The sequence below is a fragment of the Salarias fasciatus genome, chromosome 5, assembly GCF_902148845.1.
Source record: "Salarias fasciatus chromosome 5, fSalaFa1.1, whole genome shotgun sequence".
In the NCBI taxonomy this organism is placed as follows: domain Eukaryota; kingdom Metazoa; phylum Chordata; class Actinopteri; order Blenniiformes; family Blenniidae; genus Salarias; species Salarias fasciatus.
In genome coordinates this window covers 3,392,144-3,409,918 of record NC_043749.1, presented here as the reverse complement: position 1 = coordinate 3,409,918, position 17,775 = coordinate 3,392,144, and the positions used below count along the sequence as shown (strand labels likewise).

General features: G+C 48.0%; 1 protein-coding gene across 1 annotated transcript in view; it reads right to left on the bottom strand.

Annotated features, from left to right (window-relative positions):
* shq1 (SHQ1, H/ACA ribonucleoprotein assembly factor) overlaps positions 1–17,775 on the bottom strand; it is a 37,439-nt gene that overhangs the window by 13,495 nt on the left and 6,169 nt on the right. The window contains exons 5-10 of the mRNA XM_030092724.1: positions 17,564–17,733; positions 17,207–17,319; positions 17,038–17,135; positions 12,399–12,556; positions 11,964–12,017; positions 7,049–7,172 (exon numbers count right to left, since the gene is read on the bottom strand). Of these exons, the coding sequence (XP_029948584.1) occupies positions 7,049–7,172; positions 11,964–12,017; positions 12,399–12,556; positions 17,038–17,135; positions 17,207–17,319; positions 17,564–17,733 (717 nt within the window). The remainder of the gene's footprint in view (positions 1–7,048; positions 7,173–11,963; positions 12,018–12,398; positions 12,557–17,037; positions 17,136–17,206; positions 17,320–17,563; positions 17,734–17,775) is intronic.

Here is a 17,775-nt window from a genome sequence, read left to right as displayed (position 1 = left end):
ATTTATGAGACAAGGTTGATATATTATAATTAAAGCAGTCGTACTGGGGTTGTGATGTCTGTGGCTGCTGCTGCTGCTTCTTGACTGAAATCTGCAAACAACTCCAATACACAACCACTGAGCTTATATTTGATTTTATGATGAAAATCAAACATAAGCTCAGTGGTCGTGTACTTTCCTGTATGCAGGGGCTTAAACAGGCTGAAGCTGTGTTTTGACAGATACTCCAATTTCAATGCAGCTCCGGGTATTTTCAGGAGGAAGAGGAGTCTTCCCGTTTCAGCCTCTTCCTGCGTGTATTCAGATGTGAGGATCGTGTGGGCAGCAGAGATAAATGTGTACTCCTAAACGCTTCACTTTTAAGTAAACAGCACAGTTGCAGCTTTGCGTTGTGTTTACTGCCAGCAGAAGCATGAACGCCCACACAGAGGCTGTCAGAGGGAGCAGAGGTTTTATCCATTAGAGAAACATGAATTGAGCTCTCCGGATCTGGTGTCGAAACTCTCCAAGTCAAACAGCCTCATAACGCCGTCTTAGGCTCCGTTTATACGACGACAGCGAAGGATTTTCTCCTCTATTCCAGCTGAGTAATAAATTCAGTGCCCTTTGAATCCAATGTGGAGCAAATCTGGTATAATATGGTTGTAATTATACAGGATTTCAGAGCAAGTAAACGATCAGACATGTTTATCGGCGGCGTTTGACACCCGGACCTCGACAGTGTTTTGAAAACGTCTGAAGGCGACACGCTGCAGCTTTCATCGCACACGCGGAGCTGCGAAGAAAACTGTTTTCACCAATCTGACAAATGACTTTCCCCCTTTCTCCCTCCCCTGCTGCACTCCACGAGCCAAGCTGCCACAGCACTCCCCCCCTTCCTCCTCCTCCACCTCCTCCTCCTCCCCAAATCAGGCATATAAATAGTCGTATGATGTGGCCAACAAGAGAAAACGTTCCTCCTCTCCACCTCGCCCGAGTCGGGCTGGCATTGTCCAGAGACTTCTTGGACCAATCAAAGCAAACAGCAGGGAAAACCTCGGATAAACATTTGGTTCTCATTCGAAGCGTGGTGAGGAACTCTGCCCCGAGACGTCAGGGCTTGGATTATGTCAGGCGAGCGCTCGCCCGCTTCCAAGACTCCACTTTGTTTTGAAAACAGTGTTGTGAGTTGTGCGCGGAGAAAGTGGAGGAAAGGTTGCTTTCTCGGCGCTTCTTCGGCGCTCAGAGCGCCGGCGAGCTCATTTGGTAACATTTGGTTACGGGGTGAACGGAGAGGGCGGTGCAGTCGGAGCGAACAGCAGGAATTCCTTCATTGTGTCTGAGTGGGTCAGCCTGGTGGGTGTGAAGTGGACCATAAACAAAGACCCGCTGTGTCCTGAGGGCTCAAACATGGAGTTCAAAAAAAAAAAAAAAAAAATGCCCGAGAAGCAAAGTCAAATGACAAATTTTCACATTTTTCCAATCCCATGCTTTCCTCCAGGAACATTTGTGTGGATGTGTCATGTTTACGCTTGAGAAATCCTTGGTTTCCGCGGGCGCGCTGCATCCCGGCTGCCCGCTGGGCCTAAGCTGACTCCCCGCCGCGTCGGAGCATCGGGGATTTCTCTTTTTTCCTCTTTTGATGTATTTTTCAGACGTGTTTTTTTTTTTTTTTTTCCCAAATACAGTTACAGTTGGTTGGCAGCACAGATGTAAAAGCCGAAAAAAGCTCAGCAGCAACATTTGCTGTGAACATTTGCAGCTCTATCAAGTCGAGAACGGAAGCCAGAGCCGGTAAAACGCCGACGATCAGAACAATGCAGCTTCAAGCAGAAGGAAGAACAAACGCTGGGCAGACGGACGGTCTCTGTGATATCCCCAAAGACACACGGTCCAAAAAACAAAAAAAACACCAGAACACTCTTCATCATTCTGACTGACAGTGTTACAAATATTCTGTCTGAATATTTCTCTACATCCATCCAACCATATTTCGGACTTTCTGAGTTGACTGGACAAAAGACGGAGTCCACCCTGGACAGGACGTCATTTACCTTCACCAATCAATCCAACGTGAAAGTTTCTGGACTTTGGAAGATAAATAACAAGGAGAACTACGAAGAATTACAACAATCTGAAAACCAATTCACCTTTCACATTATATTATCAAAGATCGGACATGATAACACAGCTGCTACTGGTTCTCTGCTCTGCATTACTGACTGTTTCTAACATTTTCTTAATAGAAGTCACAACACTGGACACATCTGCCCCTCAGTGGATTTTGTCAAAATGAAAGAAACTCTTCCAATTAATCCAGTCAGTAGGAGATTTCTTGTTTTAAAGCCCTTCAATCTAAGATCCTGCTCAAGCATCAGAGCTACAATTAGAGACAGAGCAGATTAACACTCATTGTAATTTAAATGTGAGCAAGACTTAGAAAAGGGAAAGCAATCAAGAGATTAGTTTTAGTGATTCAGGGATGAAAAAAGAATGATCACAGATGTGATGTTGCATATTGTGTTTCTAAACAGCCTGTTCTCATCACGAACGGATGTCGACTCAGTGGAAAGAAGTGGGATGTTTTTCTTTTATGCAGTTATTTGGTTAAGAAAGTGTTACTATATGTAAATCACACATATAGACAAAGAAACTGCTTAACTTAAGATCACACATTCATACTTAATGACTACATTTCAATTAAAACATGGGGATATTACAGCGTAGAGGCAGTCTGTCCTGTAAAAACATTAAAACGTGACTGAAAGAGCCACAAAAAGCATCAACATGATGAGCATCATGAGATCTCTGAAGACCAGAAGGTCATAGCTGCTGAGCTTCATGAAGCTGGGAAAAACTACAAAGAACTGAGATATTCTCCACTCAACAGTTGGACCAACGCTCTATAAATGGAAGTGAGGAACTCAACCAAACCGAGAGTAAATGTTTGAACAGTCACTGGAAATAGTTAACATGTCTGTTAATGAGTTTATTGACTGTAAAACATTAAACAGACATGGGGTAAATGTCAGGACACTATGAAGTGATCCCTGCTTTAATGATTATAAGAAACCATTGCAAGGCTGTTTGCCGTTACACTCCACTCCACTCTTGTGAAAGTTGCATTTTAAACTGACAAAACTGGAGTCTTGTTTACCCGACGTTTAAACGCATCGTCCTGAGAAGACGTTGAGGAGACGGAGCCTGACGCTGAATTCTTTGGGAAGAACAAATCTTCAGCCAAGACTTTAATCCAATCCAGATTAAATGTATGCCAGACATCCAACAGTTTGGATGACAAGAGGCCATTCTGTGATGAAGAATGGCCCAACGTTTCTCCTGAACATTGTGTTGTTCTGATCAGCGGCTCAGCTGAGGTTAGTGCTGCTTAATGAGGCTCAGCCAGGTGTTAAATCCAAGAGTTCATTTTCCTTTAGTGAACAGTCTTTGTGTGATAATGAGATGAGAATGATACATGTATTAGAGCACATTTTATGGCCGACTGATGCAGAAACTGAGGTTTAACATGTTTTCCTAGAAGTGTGTATCATCTGTCTGCCTCCGTCCAACAGCTTAGACATGAAAACTGGCCAATACCGGCAGACTAACAATTTCCAGGTTTCTCAGAGGAACGGGTTGAGGCAACAGCGTGATCTGACGGAGTCACTTTAAGGCCGTTTTCCTCCTTATCCAAGTTCTGCTGACCCGATTCAATCACTCTGAGACGTCTTCAAAGTGGATACATCAGAACATGCCGGGACAATTTCCAGGTCTGGAGACCGATTTCCTCGAATTCCCAATCACAAATAAATTACAGCCAAACTAAAGTTACAAAAAAGTTTGCAATGGCTTGGAATCGGTTCGGGTTCCTGCTTGTGCTCGACCCATGAACTCCATCTGAGGCGCTGACACCCCATCAGTCAGTAGAAGAAGGCCACTTCAGTGAAACCAAACTCAAGCTGTGTGTTATTCTTTCCTCTCCCGTCTCAGACTGAGCCCACAGGCTGCAGAAAGCCTTTTAATAACGGCAGAGCGCTCGAGAGGGGTGACAGACACATCTTCACTCTTCATCTTGTTTAATGAGTCGGGACAACTAATCCCGTATTGTACTCCCGACGTCCGCCCACCCTCGATGTCAGACACAATCCCTGCTCAAGAGCACGCTGGACGCACCCGGCCTGGGTGTAAAACTGCATTACTCCACCACCATTTCTCAAAAACTAGGTCAGTGTGCCTTATTTGATCTGAAGCTTGGATTCCTTCCCAGATCGGACGTTTAAATTTTCCTTCATCTCTCACAGACTCCAGCAGAGAGGAACTGGCTGAGTGAACTGAAGCGGAGGAAGCGGCAGAACGAGCAGATTTGTAACAAGAGGGCGAACCCGACGTCTCTCGTCTTGTCGCTGTCAGTCCGATCATGACTCCTCCGGCTCGCCGCTTCCTCTATACCTGCTGGAGCCACAGCCACTTCGGAGGCAGGTGAGGTGAAGGAGCTCCTTGAGGAGCACACGGCGCACCGCCAGCGGCCTGTTCAAATATTTACCCCGCGGATAACATTTCCTCACAGGCCCTAACCTGCGCGCCGCCGTTAATGAGTTTGTTTTGCTAATACCTGCGAATGTTTGCTTTTACAAGCCACTTAGGACGAAGTGCCTCAAAATTGGAGCGCGCATTTCCATTCGCCTTATCCTGGCAAATTAATTAGAGTGTAATGTAATGCTGGGAGGAAGCGCACGCTCCGAGAGCAAATTACTGCAGTGCCACAGTTCATTAAGGAAAAGCCCCGTTACTCATCCTCCCATAATGCCACCAAACAATGAATGAGGAGACGACATTGTGGGAGAAAAATGGACCGAGTCAAGAGAAACGCTTTGTCTTAGAAACAAATGAAGTGTCTTTGATGTTTATACTGTTCCTCACCAGCAGGCAGAGAACGGTCCAATTAAAGAAAGAAACATCCAGTGAGCCGCAGTTCTCCGACTGGAGGTTCTTTAACCTTTAGACCGCCACTGGCCTCCGATAGACCACCACTATATGCAGATGACCTCCTTTAATCCTAACACATCGGAGCAGATTGACGTCACTAAAAATCAACTACTTTCTTCAACAAATGAGCTTCAATGAGCCCGAATTCCATAAAACACCACCGAGTGTTGCCATGCAGACTACAGGGTTTCTGTTGTTTATGGCGGCGGCCTTCTGAATATGAAACTGTTCCTAAATAACGGGAAAGACGACGCCGTTTCCAGTCAATCGATCTTGTGTAAACAGGACCTGATGTTGTGTATGCCGTGCGGTGGCGCGCAGAAGGAGCTGTTGTTCAAACAACCGTCGTGATGACAGCGTAATGTCTGGTTGTTTTGTACTTTTTGGTTTCTCTATTGTCAATTTCGGTTTTGGCAGCTCGACTGGTTCGTTGGCTAAAATATGTTTTCTGTCATGCTCACCTTGTCATTTCTTGTAAAAGAGGATTTGTTATTTTTGTGGATTGATGTTAAAAAAGTAAAAAAAAAAAATTAAGAGACAGATGATAAAAAGAGAGTGAGTTGGTCTGAGCTGACATTCATTTGGAGGTTTTGTTAGTTTTATTGTGTAAAAATAATTGTGAAGAAAGCTGAAGTTCTATGCTTTATATTTTCTGTTTAACTCTGATCACATATTGTTCATAAATGTGTTTGACAAGCAGCGTGTCAATAAGAACCATTGAGTCATCAGTCTCTTCATTTGACAGCATAACGTCTCTATTCAGAAGGCTTCTGGAGACCAATGTCTTTATCAACATGGACACAGATTTATTATGGCAGTGATCGATCACTGTGATTACAGTACTTTCTGTGTGGTAAGGCTGAATTAAAAAGTAAAACCTGGTTCCAAACTGGAAGGAAAAGGAGGGAAAGACTGACTCCGGCTGCTGCTCCTCTACCTCTCCTGATCAACTCATCTTCCCACTTAATGAGGCGAGAAAATGCTAATCTGCAGCTTAAAAGGCCTTTAATTTGCTGTCATTTACCGGCATTAAAGTCATCACAAGCTGGATAATCTTAGCCCTCACACATCCTGAGTGTGTTTACACTGCCGACTCGCAGCTGTCTGCGGGGGCTTTTGATTTAAAGATTAGTCCGGGCTTGGAGATATCAAAGTCAACAGTCCGTTCTCCACTAATCCACGTTGGGTCCCCTGAGGGGAGGAGGGGGGGCCCCGGCCACCGCCTGGCTTATCTGGAGCAATATTACTTTCAAACGCTCGCCGCGGTGCGCTCACTCTCTCCAAACGGTGTCTGACTGGCAAGACAATTCGCTGTGGGAGCGGTCCGTGCGAGGGATCGCCTCTCAGGCGGCGTCCGCATCCCGCCGGCACCAGCCGTCCTGACCGCACTCGCCTCAACCCGTTTCCGTGAGAAAACACCGCTCTGCAGAAACCACAGGGTGGACGGGATCAATTAACACTAATTAGCAAGGACTGGGCGTTCGCAGCGGAAACAAACGAGATTGGATTTGGCTCCTGGTTTGAACTGGAAACCACAGAAGCCACAGAGAGGCGACTGACTCTACAACATGTGGCAGGCATCAAGGGGTCACTTAGCAGCCGGCAGGAGGGAAACGCCGCTGTGGTCACGGATCCTCTCCAGCCAGGGGATGTGTGGGGACTTAATGGGACAAACATTTCATACCATGTTAAACTGACAAACAATTCTCCGAATGTTTCTCAAGTAAGTTTTTTTTTTTCCCCGCCCAGTATTTATAAGGAAACTGAAGAAAATGACATTAACAGTGTTTGATCTACTTGTGTTACTGTTTTTCTCTAGTCTGCTTGGAGCAAGACTTGTTGAAAGCAGGTAGACAGTGATATAAAGAACATATATGATTTAAAAATATGGATGATGATTGGAATCTGGGAAATGGACAATATTTCTAAAACTATGCAGTGTAAATGCGAAACTTTTCTGAAACAGAAATGCAAAAAACAGTGCATTTTCACGCGAAAAGATGCTGGACGGGAACGTTTCAAAGTGTAATTCCATTAACTTGACAATTACAATAAACGCCCCACGGTCTGCCGCCACACTCACCTGACTGTAAAACCTTGGTTGCGTCCCGAACAGCCGCAGAGACCAGGGCGAAGTGTCTGTAGAGCGGGTAGCACAGAACCCTCCGCCCGAACGACACCAGCACTTCTTGCAGGCAGCTGTACGTCTGCGGGGGACGGAGAATACGAAGCGCCGTTAAAAGAAAGCAGCCAGTCCAGGCTCGGGCCGAAAGAAATACAGCAAGAGAGAGAGAGAAAGAGAGAGAGATGGAGCCAGTTTCGGGCTGGTGTCTGCAGTTGGCGGTGCTCTAATTACTCCTCTAACAACTAGTCATTTAAAGAGTGGGAAAAACAGAGGCTCACATCTCTTAAACACCTCTGCAGCGCCGGCCTCTTAATCGCTCCTTCTCTTTTAATCACTGCCATCGCTCTCAGATGTGCAGCTAATGGACAGAGAAGCCCCGAGATGCTGTTTTTTCTGATTCTATACCCTGCCTCTTCTTCCCCCATCCTCCTCCTCCTCCTTCTTCCTCGTGGCTTGTTAAAGACGCGCCGCCGGCTCACGGTGCGTGTCACCAGGGATCACGCTCTCCCCGGGGCTTGTTTAGCGGGAGTGTAGAAAAGCTCCGCCGCCGCAGAGGGGAGGGGGGGGTGGGGAGAGTGACACCGGCGCAGTCGACTGAGGACGAGTAAACACACAGCAGATGGAGGGAGTGCGGTGTGTGGGTGGGGTGAGGCGGCGGCGGTTGGGGGGGGGGACTTGTAAGAGAGGAAAGAGAGATACAGCAGTGAGGAGGAAGCAGCAGAGCAGATATCGACGGTGACACGCAGATAGACAGGCAGTCAAAGACAGAGAGGAAGCTATTGTGGAGGAAACTGAAGAGGAGGAGGAGGAGGAGGAGGAGGAGGAGGAGGAAGGCTGAGTGAGAGGGCCTGTCAGCGAGAGCTGACAGCTCTACTGCCTGACTGACGGCAGGTGAAGGCTGAAACCTCCCCCACCTCCTCCCTCTCCTCCGGTCATCCTCAGAGAAACCTCGCGCACGTGCGTCTCCGGCACGGCGGCCCGAGGGACCCTCGCTCATTAAATATTCAAATCAGCTCCGGGACGCCACATCTGCGGCCTGCCACGAACCGAAATGCGTCCCTGATATTTCTGACGGCTCGCCTCTCCGCCTGCGTATCGTCTGTCCCGGCAGATGCACGGGTGCGTGCGTGCGTGCGTGTGTGTGTGTGTGTTGCTGCTGGTGTGAAACTACTCGCTACCCCCACGAGCCACAGCGATAACAGAAACTGATACGGGTCTGCGGTGAACAGGAGCGCTGCGGCTTTCGCTGACGGGCTGCCAGGAGAGATTCAAGCTTCAGTTATAGCCTTGTGTTGTGGGATGTCAGCGCAGCAGCAGACGGGCCGGTGTGTGTGTGTGTGTGTGTGTGTGTGTGTGTGTGTGTGTGTGTGTGGGGGGGTTTACCAGTTACTCAGGTGGGTTTCAAAGTGAGAGGACTTGCTGTGTTTCCACAAGATAAGGAGACATCTGATTTCCAGTGAAAGTGTTTTAAAGCAGAGCGAAGCGCGTTCTAGATTCCAACAATAGTCGGTAACCAATGGCAGCGAGCGAGCGTTCAACCGCAGACCGCTTCCGAGACAGCGGAGACGAGGAAAGCTCAAGCTTATCATTATGGAGATCAACATGCACAATATACACATCAGTAAACACTCAGCGCACTGCCAGGGGCGGGGTTTCCAGGCTCTGTGCTTTCATTATACGCACGTCACCAGATCCAGCCAATCAGGAGTCCTGCTGCACTGCTCTCCAGGACTTGGCCATTTTAAAGTTTGGAGTTGCTTTTGTTAATGTTTGTGCGTGGTTTCTTTACAAACTGTAAACTGGCATTTCATCGTTTTCAAAAGTTATTGAGAAACTTAGGAAAAGAAAAAGTCAACTAATCCTGAAATCAAATTTCATTACATTTCAGTATCAGTAATGAGATTGTGTGGTTTAAACATTTAGCTCGACCATATCTGCCCGATGATTAATGAAATAACCACTTGAGGTCATTAAAAATACGACTGAGAAGTTTAAAAGCCACAGAAGAAAATCTGATCTAAACATGTAATCCAGAGGAATTATCTAAAGCTGCAGCACAAACCAAACCCTTCACCCCCGGCGTTCATCACATCGGCTTCAGACTCTATCTGATGGAAGAATTCATGCTTTTAAAGGATTTCTCGATGTAAATCTGAGTGAGTTTTAGTCTTTAATGTCTTCATGGTGTAAAAGAAACAAAAGGCAAAGCTTCAGCCGGGCGTTACAGAAGGATGTACCACGGGAAAATTAAAGCTTTATTTTGACATTTCACACTTGAAAATGCAGAAAATCCACTAAAAAAGGTATAATAAATTCTAAACTACCTCATGGAATACATAGAATATTCCTATTTTGTTCTCATGTGTAAAGAATGAATGTTTAAATAAAACATTACAAGGAAGAAAAGCAGTCAAAACTACACAGAAACGACTATTTTAATCAGCTTCATGATTATGATCTTATTCTTTTAACACTTGTAATGTGGTGCTGTGTCATCTGAATTTCCCTTTAGAGGATGAATAAAGTAAATATCCTCCGACAGAAGGTTTTCCTGCACATTTCATGCAGAGGTGGTTTTGGTATTATGACCATTATTTAATATATTGTTGTGTTCTTATAAACAGCAGACTTAATTGGAATAATTTAGTCTGATAAAGACCTGATTGGACTTGACACTGATCAGATATCTGAAACGATCAGTTTTTTTCTATGTTTCCTTCATGAAAGTTCCACCTCGCGATGCCACTCTTCTAAAATACTGAGTGACACTGACAACTGAGCAAAGAAATGTTTTCTGTGAGAGCTGTGTGTTCTTCCGGCCGAGAAGCAGCCTTCATCAGTCTCCCCTCTGACGGGGGGGGGGATTAACCACTTCCTGCTTAATTGTCGTTTCAATGTGAAAAGTAAACTTAAGTGAAAGCAACAGTGCGGCTGAACTCTGTCTGAACTCATGACCACTTTAGAGCGCACACACACACACACACACACACACACACAAAACCACACAGTGAACTGAGGACACCTGTTGCTGCTGCTGCGCTGCAGGGCTCAGGATCCGTTCTCTATGAAAGACTAAAAATGCCAAAATTAAATGAACATAAATAAACACATAATTAAACAATTACTTCAATTTGACATTAGTTAATCAAAATTGAAATTAAATGTCATGAATTCATTAAAATCCTGATTCATCTTATGATTTGATCCCAGATTTGCTGGATGGTGGACGATGCAGTTAGTGGACATGCTCAGATTCACTCGGTGGCCTTATTCTCAACATTGCACCGACTTTATGGAGCGTTCTGGGCGAAAACAAACACACGGCGTGACTGTGTTTGAGGGACGCAAAAGCAGCGATTAGATAAAGAGCAAGAGTGAAATCCTAATGGAAGCAAGCCGGAGCCGTTTGCTCATGCAGGTCTGTGAGGGGAAATAACCACATTTACAGCAAAAGTCCTTCAAGTTTCCATATTGTCCGACTCGTCACCACACTCCAAGTCTCCTGTACCTTTGTTTACACCGAGCGCCTGAATCAAGCGACGTCATCCTCAACGTCTCAGGAAAGACGACATTTAACTGTCCGGTGACAGAATTATTCTCATGACGGCATTTATCCCTGGATTGAAGGAGTGTTTGTTAATCATCAGACGCCGGCAGCCCTTCGCTCTGCTCTGATCGGTGCTCAGGGACTCCTGGTGGCGACGGCTTCATATTTACAGCGGAAGCTGCTTGTTTTCCAGCTGTGCTTCAAACCGCCGCTGCCGCTTGTCTCAGCATTTTTATTCTCTTTAATAAAAGCAGCTCGCGTCCTCTGAGCGCTGCAGGAATTTTTATATTGACTGTTTGACCGAGGGGGCTGCAGACGGCGTAGTGGTTCGCACTCTCACCTCACAGTGAGTTTACACCCGGTTCAAGCTCACTCACAGGCCGTGTGGGTGTGTGGGTGAAGAAACCACCAACCAGCACTTTACTGGGCTCTGCTTCCATTTTCCTAATTGATCTATTTAATGGCAGCTAATAAAACATGCTAGCATCAGTTCACGCTCAACTTTTACAGGCCGAATCAGCAAATCAAAGAAAAATATGATGAGGAGCAAAAGAGTCCTTCTCTTTGACGTGGCGACAACAGCTTTCAGTGTGTAGTTCAACATGGAGAGAGGGAGAGGGAGAGGGGGAGGGGGAGTGTGAGAGAGAGAGAGAGAGAGAGAGAGAGAGAGAGAGAGAGAGAGAGAGAGAGAGAGAGAGAGAGAGAGCCCGTGGACGACTACAGCAGAAACACTGGAAAGGAAAATCAAGTGTTTATGTTCGTATTTTGCACCAAGCAACCAGCCTCCTGTGAGAGCTCCAACAAAGCTGTCCACACGACAAGCGCTTCAAGTCAAAACGCATCGTTTGTGGGTTTTTAAATTCATAAAGGTTTCACGTTTAGATGGTAATGCTTCGAAAGCATTGTCATGTAAACAGGGCCGAAGTTTTCATTCGCTATGAAATATCTCAAGCCGCCTCACGATACAGAGCTAGTCAGGGTCTCACTGCATCGTGGACTGGTTGTAATGTTTTGGCTGATACGCGTGCACAATAAAATCGATAAAGACAAACCGTTTACCAGTCGCTCATGAATGCAGTGATAAGACTCCCCGCTTTCTCCCTGAAAGGAATCCCGGTGCGACTCATCTAAAACTGTAAGTGGAGAACGGCGAGGCGGTGAGATGTTACACGGGTGGGTAATCCGTGCCGACTTTAATAACCGCCTGGTTGTGAGTTAATAAAATCTTGCCGCGTTCGGGCGCATTTGTAATAATGTTTAACTACGTGCATCAGCCGCATAAAACCCAGAGTGCGGGCAAACAATTAGACGCAATAAGCGACTCACCTCCAGCCAGCACAGAGTCCCGCTGAGCTTCCTGATGGTCCACGGCGACTCCACCTGCACAACCAGAGGACCTCTCACCAAGAAGCAAGAACACAGGCTCCCATGAATGCCCACAGACTCTCCTATTTATCATATCCAGAACATAATGTGATGAATTACAGCTGTGTGGAAGGTGAGGATGTCACTGCGCTGTGTGGAATGTTAACACACACACACGCACACACACACACACACACAGGCGTGCAGAGCCGGCCCGGCTGCAGCTCCCTCGGAGGACTGACACAGAGAGGCCCGGCCTGAGCTCCGGGATCTGCCGCTAATCTCCCAAAGCTCTGAACAAAATGGAAAGGGGCTTGTTCTGAAGGATGTGCGGATCCAGGGCTTTGTCATCCTGAGAGCACACACACACACACACACGCACACACACACACTCACGTTGTGGTCCCCCTCGGTGGAGCGCACTTCGTAGCAGTAGGCCAGCAGGACGTCCAGCAGGCCGAGCCAGGCGTGGCGCCGGGACGCCTTGTCCAGCAGGTAGGAGCGGTTGGTGAACTTCCTGAGCTGCTGCTTCTCGTCGTCGGTGAACGACACGGCTGCAGAGAGAGAGGGGGGGGGGGCACGGTGGAGCTGAGCCTTTACTGTATTTACCTCCTCACACACACACACACACACTGCTTCAACAAGACACACGAGGCAGCAATTTTCACATTAAAGACATACTCAATCCATGATGTTTCAATATGGTTTCACTGGGAGGATAAACACCTTCATAAAAGTGGGCTTAGCGCTCTAAGACTTAAAGATTAAATCCACACTAAGCTGGATAAATAGGAGACACATGGCGCTCCGCTTCCGCTGCAGGAGAACAGCGACCTGTGGTTAAACGGGGACGGCTTTTTGACCACCGTTACTCTGGTTTTAACCAAAACCTTCTGATTTGTAGGGTTTCTGTTACTTGAAGCCTCAGATAAAAACAACAAGTCCACCTTAAATTTTCCCTTCGTTATGTTACCATCAGTATAAAGACTGGACAACTCTGAAATGTCACCGTTACAACACTTTCCACTAACTTTCATTAAAACAGAGCTCACAGTTACAGTTGGGCAGCATCATTCCGCTAATCCTCACCTCTTCAGAGTTCATATCAGCAGACAGCTGCCTGATTATATCTCAATCCTTCTGATTTTTTATGCCTCGCATATTTAATTTTCCTATAAGCGTGGATGAATGGGAGCCTGGGCTTATTGTGGATGACGTTCTGCTGGCAGCGCCGCGTGAGCGCCTCCAGCACACGCTGGAACATTTTGCAGCCAAGTGTGAAACACCTCCAAGTCTGACTCAATGGTCCTTTACAGGAAATGATGGCTCGCTGGCTGGCTCGCCGGCTGGCTTCACGAGGGGAATCGAACCGACCTTTTTTGGAGGAGTGTATGTATCTGGGAGACATCTGACACTCCGGTGGCGTTAAGAGCGATGGAGAGGCGGACTGCAGGCTGAGACAGACGGCTGCTGGACTGAGGAGGGAGTCCAGCCAGGAGGCGGAGATTCACAGGTGAGTTCCTAACAGCTCCACAGCGAGCGTACGACCAGCGGCCGCTCGCATGTGGGAATAAGAATCTCTCAGCTTCAGTCACATGAAGCGATGTGAAAACGTCTGCTTCTCTGCTCCTGAAAATTCACTAACTGTTGCCTTTTCAAACAGACATCTGCTTAATGGGGGATCCGTGGAAAGCCTAATGGGGCGACACAAACACACTTCAATCCCATTTAGGCGATCCGCGTCGTTCAGGACTGAGCGGCTCGCCGCAACGTCTGCAGCGGCAACTCAACAGTTTCCCCCCACCGCTCCCTCCTCCCGGCAGCTTATGAAACAGCTGAAACCAATTCCTCTCGCTGCATGCTCCGAAGCCCCCGATGAGCGAGGTGTGTGTGTGTGTGTGTGTGTGCGATCTCCCCGACTGCGGCTCAGCTCCGCTGCGAAGGAGATTCCTGCTGCATTACGTCAGGCTCTCAGACGCTACCTGAGTCCTGGACCCCCCCCCTCCCGCCTCGCAGTACAGCTGCAGGGGGAGGCCGACACAACGACCGGCGCACATGTGCGCCCACATCTGCTCGTATCCTTCACACACGTCAGGGAAGGGGAAGACGATATAAATATGAGGCGTGCAACTGAGACGTGAACTTGCAGAGTCAAGAGAGCAGAAACGAGCACCTGGAGTTTCTCAAACACGCAGAAAACATCGTGGTGGCGGCGGCGGCGGCGGAGGAGGAGGAGGAGGAGGAGGAGGAGGAGGAGGAGGAGGAGGAGGAGGAGGAGGAGACCTATCCAGCCTTCCATTGTATACAAGATGAGAAAACATAGAAAAGCTGCACAACCAAATTCAATTAAGGGGAATGCTGAAGGACTAAATGCCAAACGTGCGGAGAAGCAGAGCCTTCTATCAGCTCTGCAGAGCGGATGGATTCTCGCCGCCGGCGCGGCCGTTCCTCTCCGCCGCCCAGCCAGTCGATTCCAGCGGGGCATTAGCGCGCGGCGCGATGAGGGCTTCTGCTGATTGCAAATTAATTTCTGACCTAATTCCTCCAGTTGGAGCGGCAGCTTGGCTCGCGGCTGCTCTCTGCAGGTCCAGATGGCCCGACGGCGCCTGGGAAATATGCTCGGTCAGAGACGCCGCTGAGATTTTGGAGAGCTCTCGCAGGAATCCGCAGACGGCAGAGGTCGAGGAGTCACCTTGCGTGACAGACGCCATTAATTGTGTGTGTCTATGTGTGTGTGTGTGCTCGATGAAGGCGCGCTTCAAGGATCGGTCCACTCAAACTGTAAAGTTGAGCCGGGCAGCGACCGAAAGCCAGCTGGTTTCAGGCGGAGCTGACGGAGCGGCAGGTAGCGCCGTTTAGCCGGTCCGGCGCTTTAGCGCAGGCCTCCTGTGGCCTGAAGAGTCCTGGTCCCGATAGCAGGAGGGGGGGTCAGGCGGCACTTTCTACTTCATTAGCACTGGAGTCCACATCCATCTGTCAGGTGACATATCTAACCGCCTGAGGCGGAGGCGTCAAACATAAGGCCCGTGGGCCAAAAGCACCCCGGACGAGACTCCAATTTGGCCCACCAAATGATTCTAAGGAGGCTCAGAAAGCTTAATGTACAGTTTATATATACAACAGGCACAAAAAGTGTGTCTCACATTACATTTATGGAGTTTTCATTTATATTTAGGATAGCAACGTTTCATGACTTTCAGCTGTTTTAGAACCTGATTGGCCAACTTCATCTTCTTTTTTCTCAGAATCTGCTTAAACTCATTTTATGCAGATTTATGATTTTTCTTTTAAGCTCCTCTGTTTAAGCCGTTTCACTCCTTCACCGGTCCGGCTGGACTCCCTCCAGAGGAGATTGTGCTGTATACGCGTGCGGCCCCTGAACTAAACCGCACCCGACACCGCTGCTATGGAAGATGTAGATTTCCGTTTAGCACATACGGAGAGCGGTTGAGAGTCACGAGATCTGACGGCGGCAGGCAGCTTAAACCTCGCGACCGACGCCGTTCTTCACACTCAGCCGGGGCTTAATGCTATTCCGCCTGTCAATCAAGCCATTAAGTTTAATTTGACCCATTTATCTCCGCCCGGGCTCCCGACTGAGCCGCTCTGTCTTAGAATGCAGAATGAGGCGAGGGAGCTGGTGGGGGCCGCGGGAGGAGGAGGAGGGAGGAGGAGGAGGGGGGGTAATGCTCTTCGGAGGCTAAACTCAGGCTGAAGCTAATGGCCTCTGCATAGACTGAGTGATGGCTGCTCGTCACACACACACACACACACACGCAGACAGAGACACAGAAGCCAGCAGCAGCGGCGCTCCCTCTCGCGATAATGCTATCTGTTTAATCTAAATCCTCTCTTAAGAGTACAACACACGTAAGCTGCAGCGGTGAGAGGACTGGCTGCTCAGCCGGGGGAAGTGGGGGGAATTAGGAGCGGGACGGCGGCGCTCCGGCTCATCAGATACGGCCGCTGGAAGTCTGGAGCCGGAGCGCCGCGCATCTCCGTCGGAACACGTCAGTCATTAAGTTATCTCCAGTCGGCTGTCTCCTTCAGAACGGTCAGCAGGCAGCGGAGACACGCGGCCATTAGGAGAGGTCCAAGTTCAGCCTCTCATAATGGCCAGAGCCTTTCCTGCCCCGGGGCACGTCGGCGCGGCGCGGGGCCGACTCCGTCCTTCCTCCAGAGGCAGGCGGGGCGGTGAAAAGACAAACGTGTCCTCTGGGGATTCATATATTGTCAGGGAACAGCGGCGGTGTCTGGCAGACACAAAGCACAGCTATCAGATTCTTGTCTGCGAGGCCGCGCAGCAAATTTCAATTAAGATTTGGGGAAATCTCTGAAACGGCGCTCAGGGGAGCAGTAAAATGATCACCAAGCGGAGTTTAATTTGGTCAACAAATGCATAATTGCCCTGGTATCCCTGCAACTTTGTGCCACCTTCTGGTAGCCTGCAGTCACTGCAGGGTGGAGAAAAGATGAGACAGAATCCACTGAGTGTGTTTTATGAATGAAGAGGGAAGACGATCCAAGAGAAACACAAAAAGGGAAAATTCACACGTGTTCTACTTTCCATAAAAGCCAAGTGATTCTCTGAGTTAACCTGTGAAAAACAATCCATCATGAAACAATTATCAGAAATCGAAATTGTAGTGTTTTAATAAATCTTTTGAGAAATTTTTAAGGAAAAAAAAAAATGAGGAATACGTGACCAAGGTGGTTTATTATTGTGTGCTTTCTTTGTTTTCTTTTTACTGTAATGAAAATGACTATAATGCATTTTTTTTTTACATGAATATGTGTTTGAACATGGACTATTGGAAAACCAAAATAAAGTGACAAACGGAAGAAAATGAGAAATTGTAAATACGAGTTAGCGCTGTCTGCTTATCTCAACACTAAACACTTTTTGGTTCAGAACCTCTTAAAGTCTAAACCCGTCCATGTCTTTTACTCAGTTTCTGTTGCTTATAAGGCAGTAAAAAATGGATTTAATAAGAAGCTGTCCTTTCCACAGACTGGCAGGACGTCTTGGACTCACCGGACTCTGCTTCCTGCTCCGTGGGACGACTCGGCTCCGTCCACCAGGGCTTGAATTTCAGCAGCCCCTTTATCTCATCATCCTCAAATAAATCCGCCCTGCAATGACAGGGTGTCAGCGGACGGGGAGAGAGAAGCTTGTTGTCGGGATCGACCCCCGCCGAACTCACAGGTAATGGTCGGGTGAGAAGGCGGACGCCTCGGCCTGCAGCCGCGCCCGCCGCCTCTCTGCTGCCGACGTCTCCTCCGGGTTCTTCAGGTCGATCACGTCGCTGAGCTCCTCCTGTCAGGAGAGCCACAGCCACAGGCCGTTCATGCACTAACTTTGTATCTTTAGAAAAATGTGAAAATCTGCATTATTTTATGATTTCAGTGATAAAAAATCTGGTTAAAATCTAATTAAATTGGATTGATCAAGGTCAAAACATCCTGCAGAAAAGAGCCACCGTGTTTGGAGACGTCCTTTTTATTTATTATTATTATGAATATTTTAAAAGAACGACTTTTAAACTGACATGGATTCATACCTGCAGCCGTGCGAACACCCCGGACCTCTGATTGGCGAAGCCGTACTTGTGCCGCGGCCCGAGCTCCTCCTCGGACGCCTTCTCGTAAACCTCCTGCTCCACCTGCCAGTCAAACTCCTCCTCCTCCTCCTCGTCTTCCTCTTCACCGTCCGCCGCAGCCCCGCTGCACTCTGTTTGAAACGTTAAAACCCGCCAGTCAGTTCAAGGCAGAC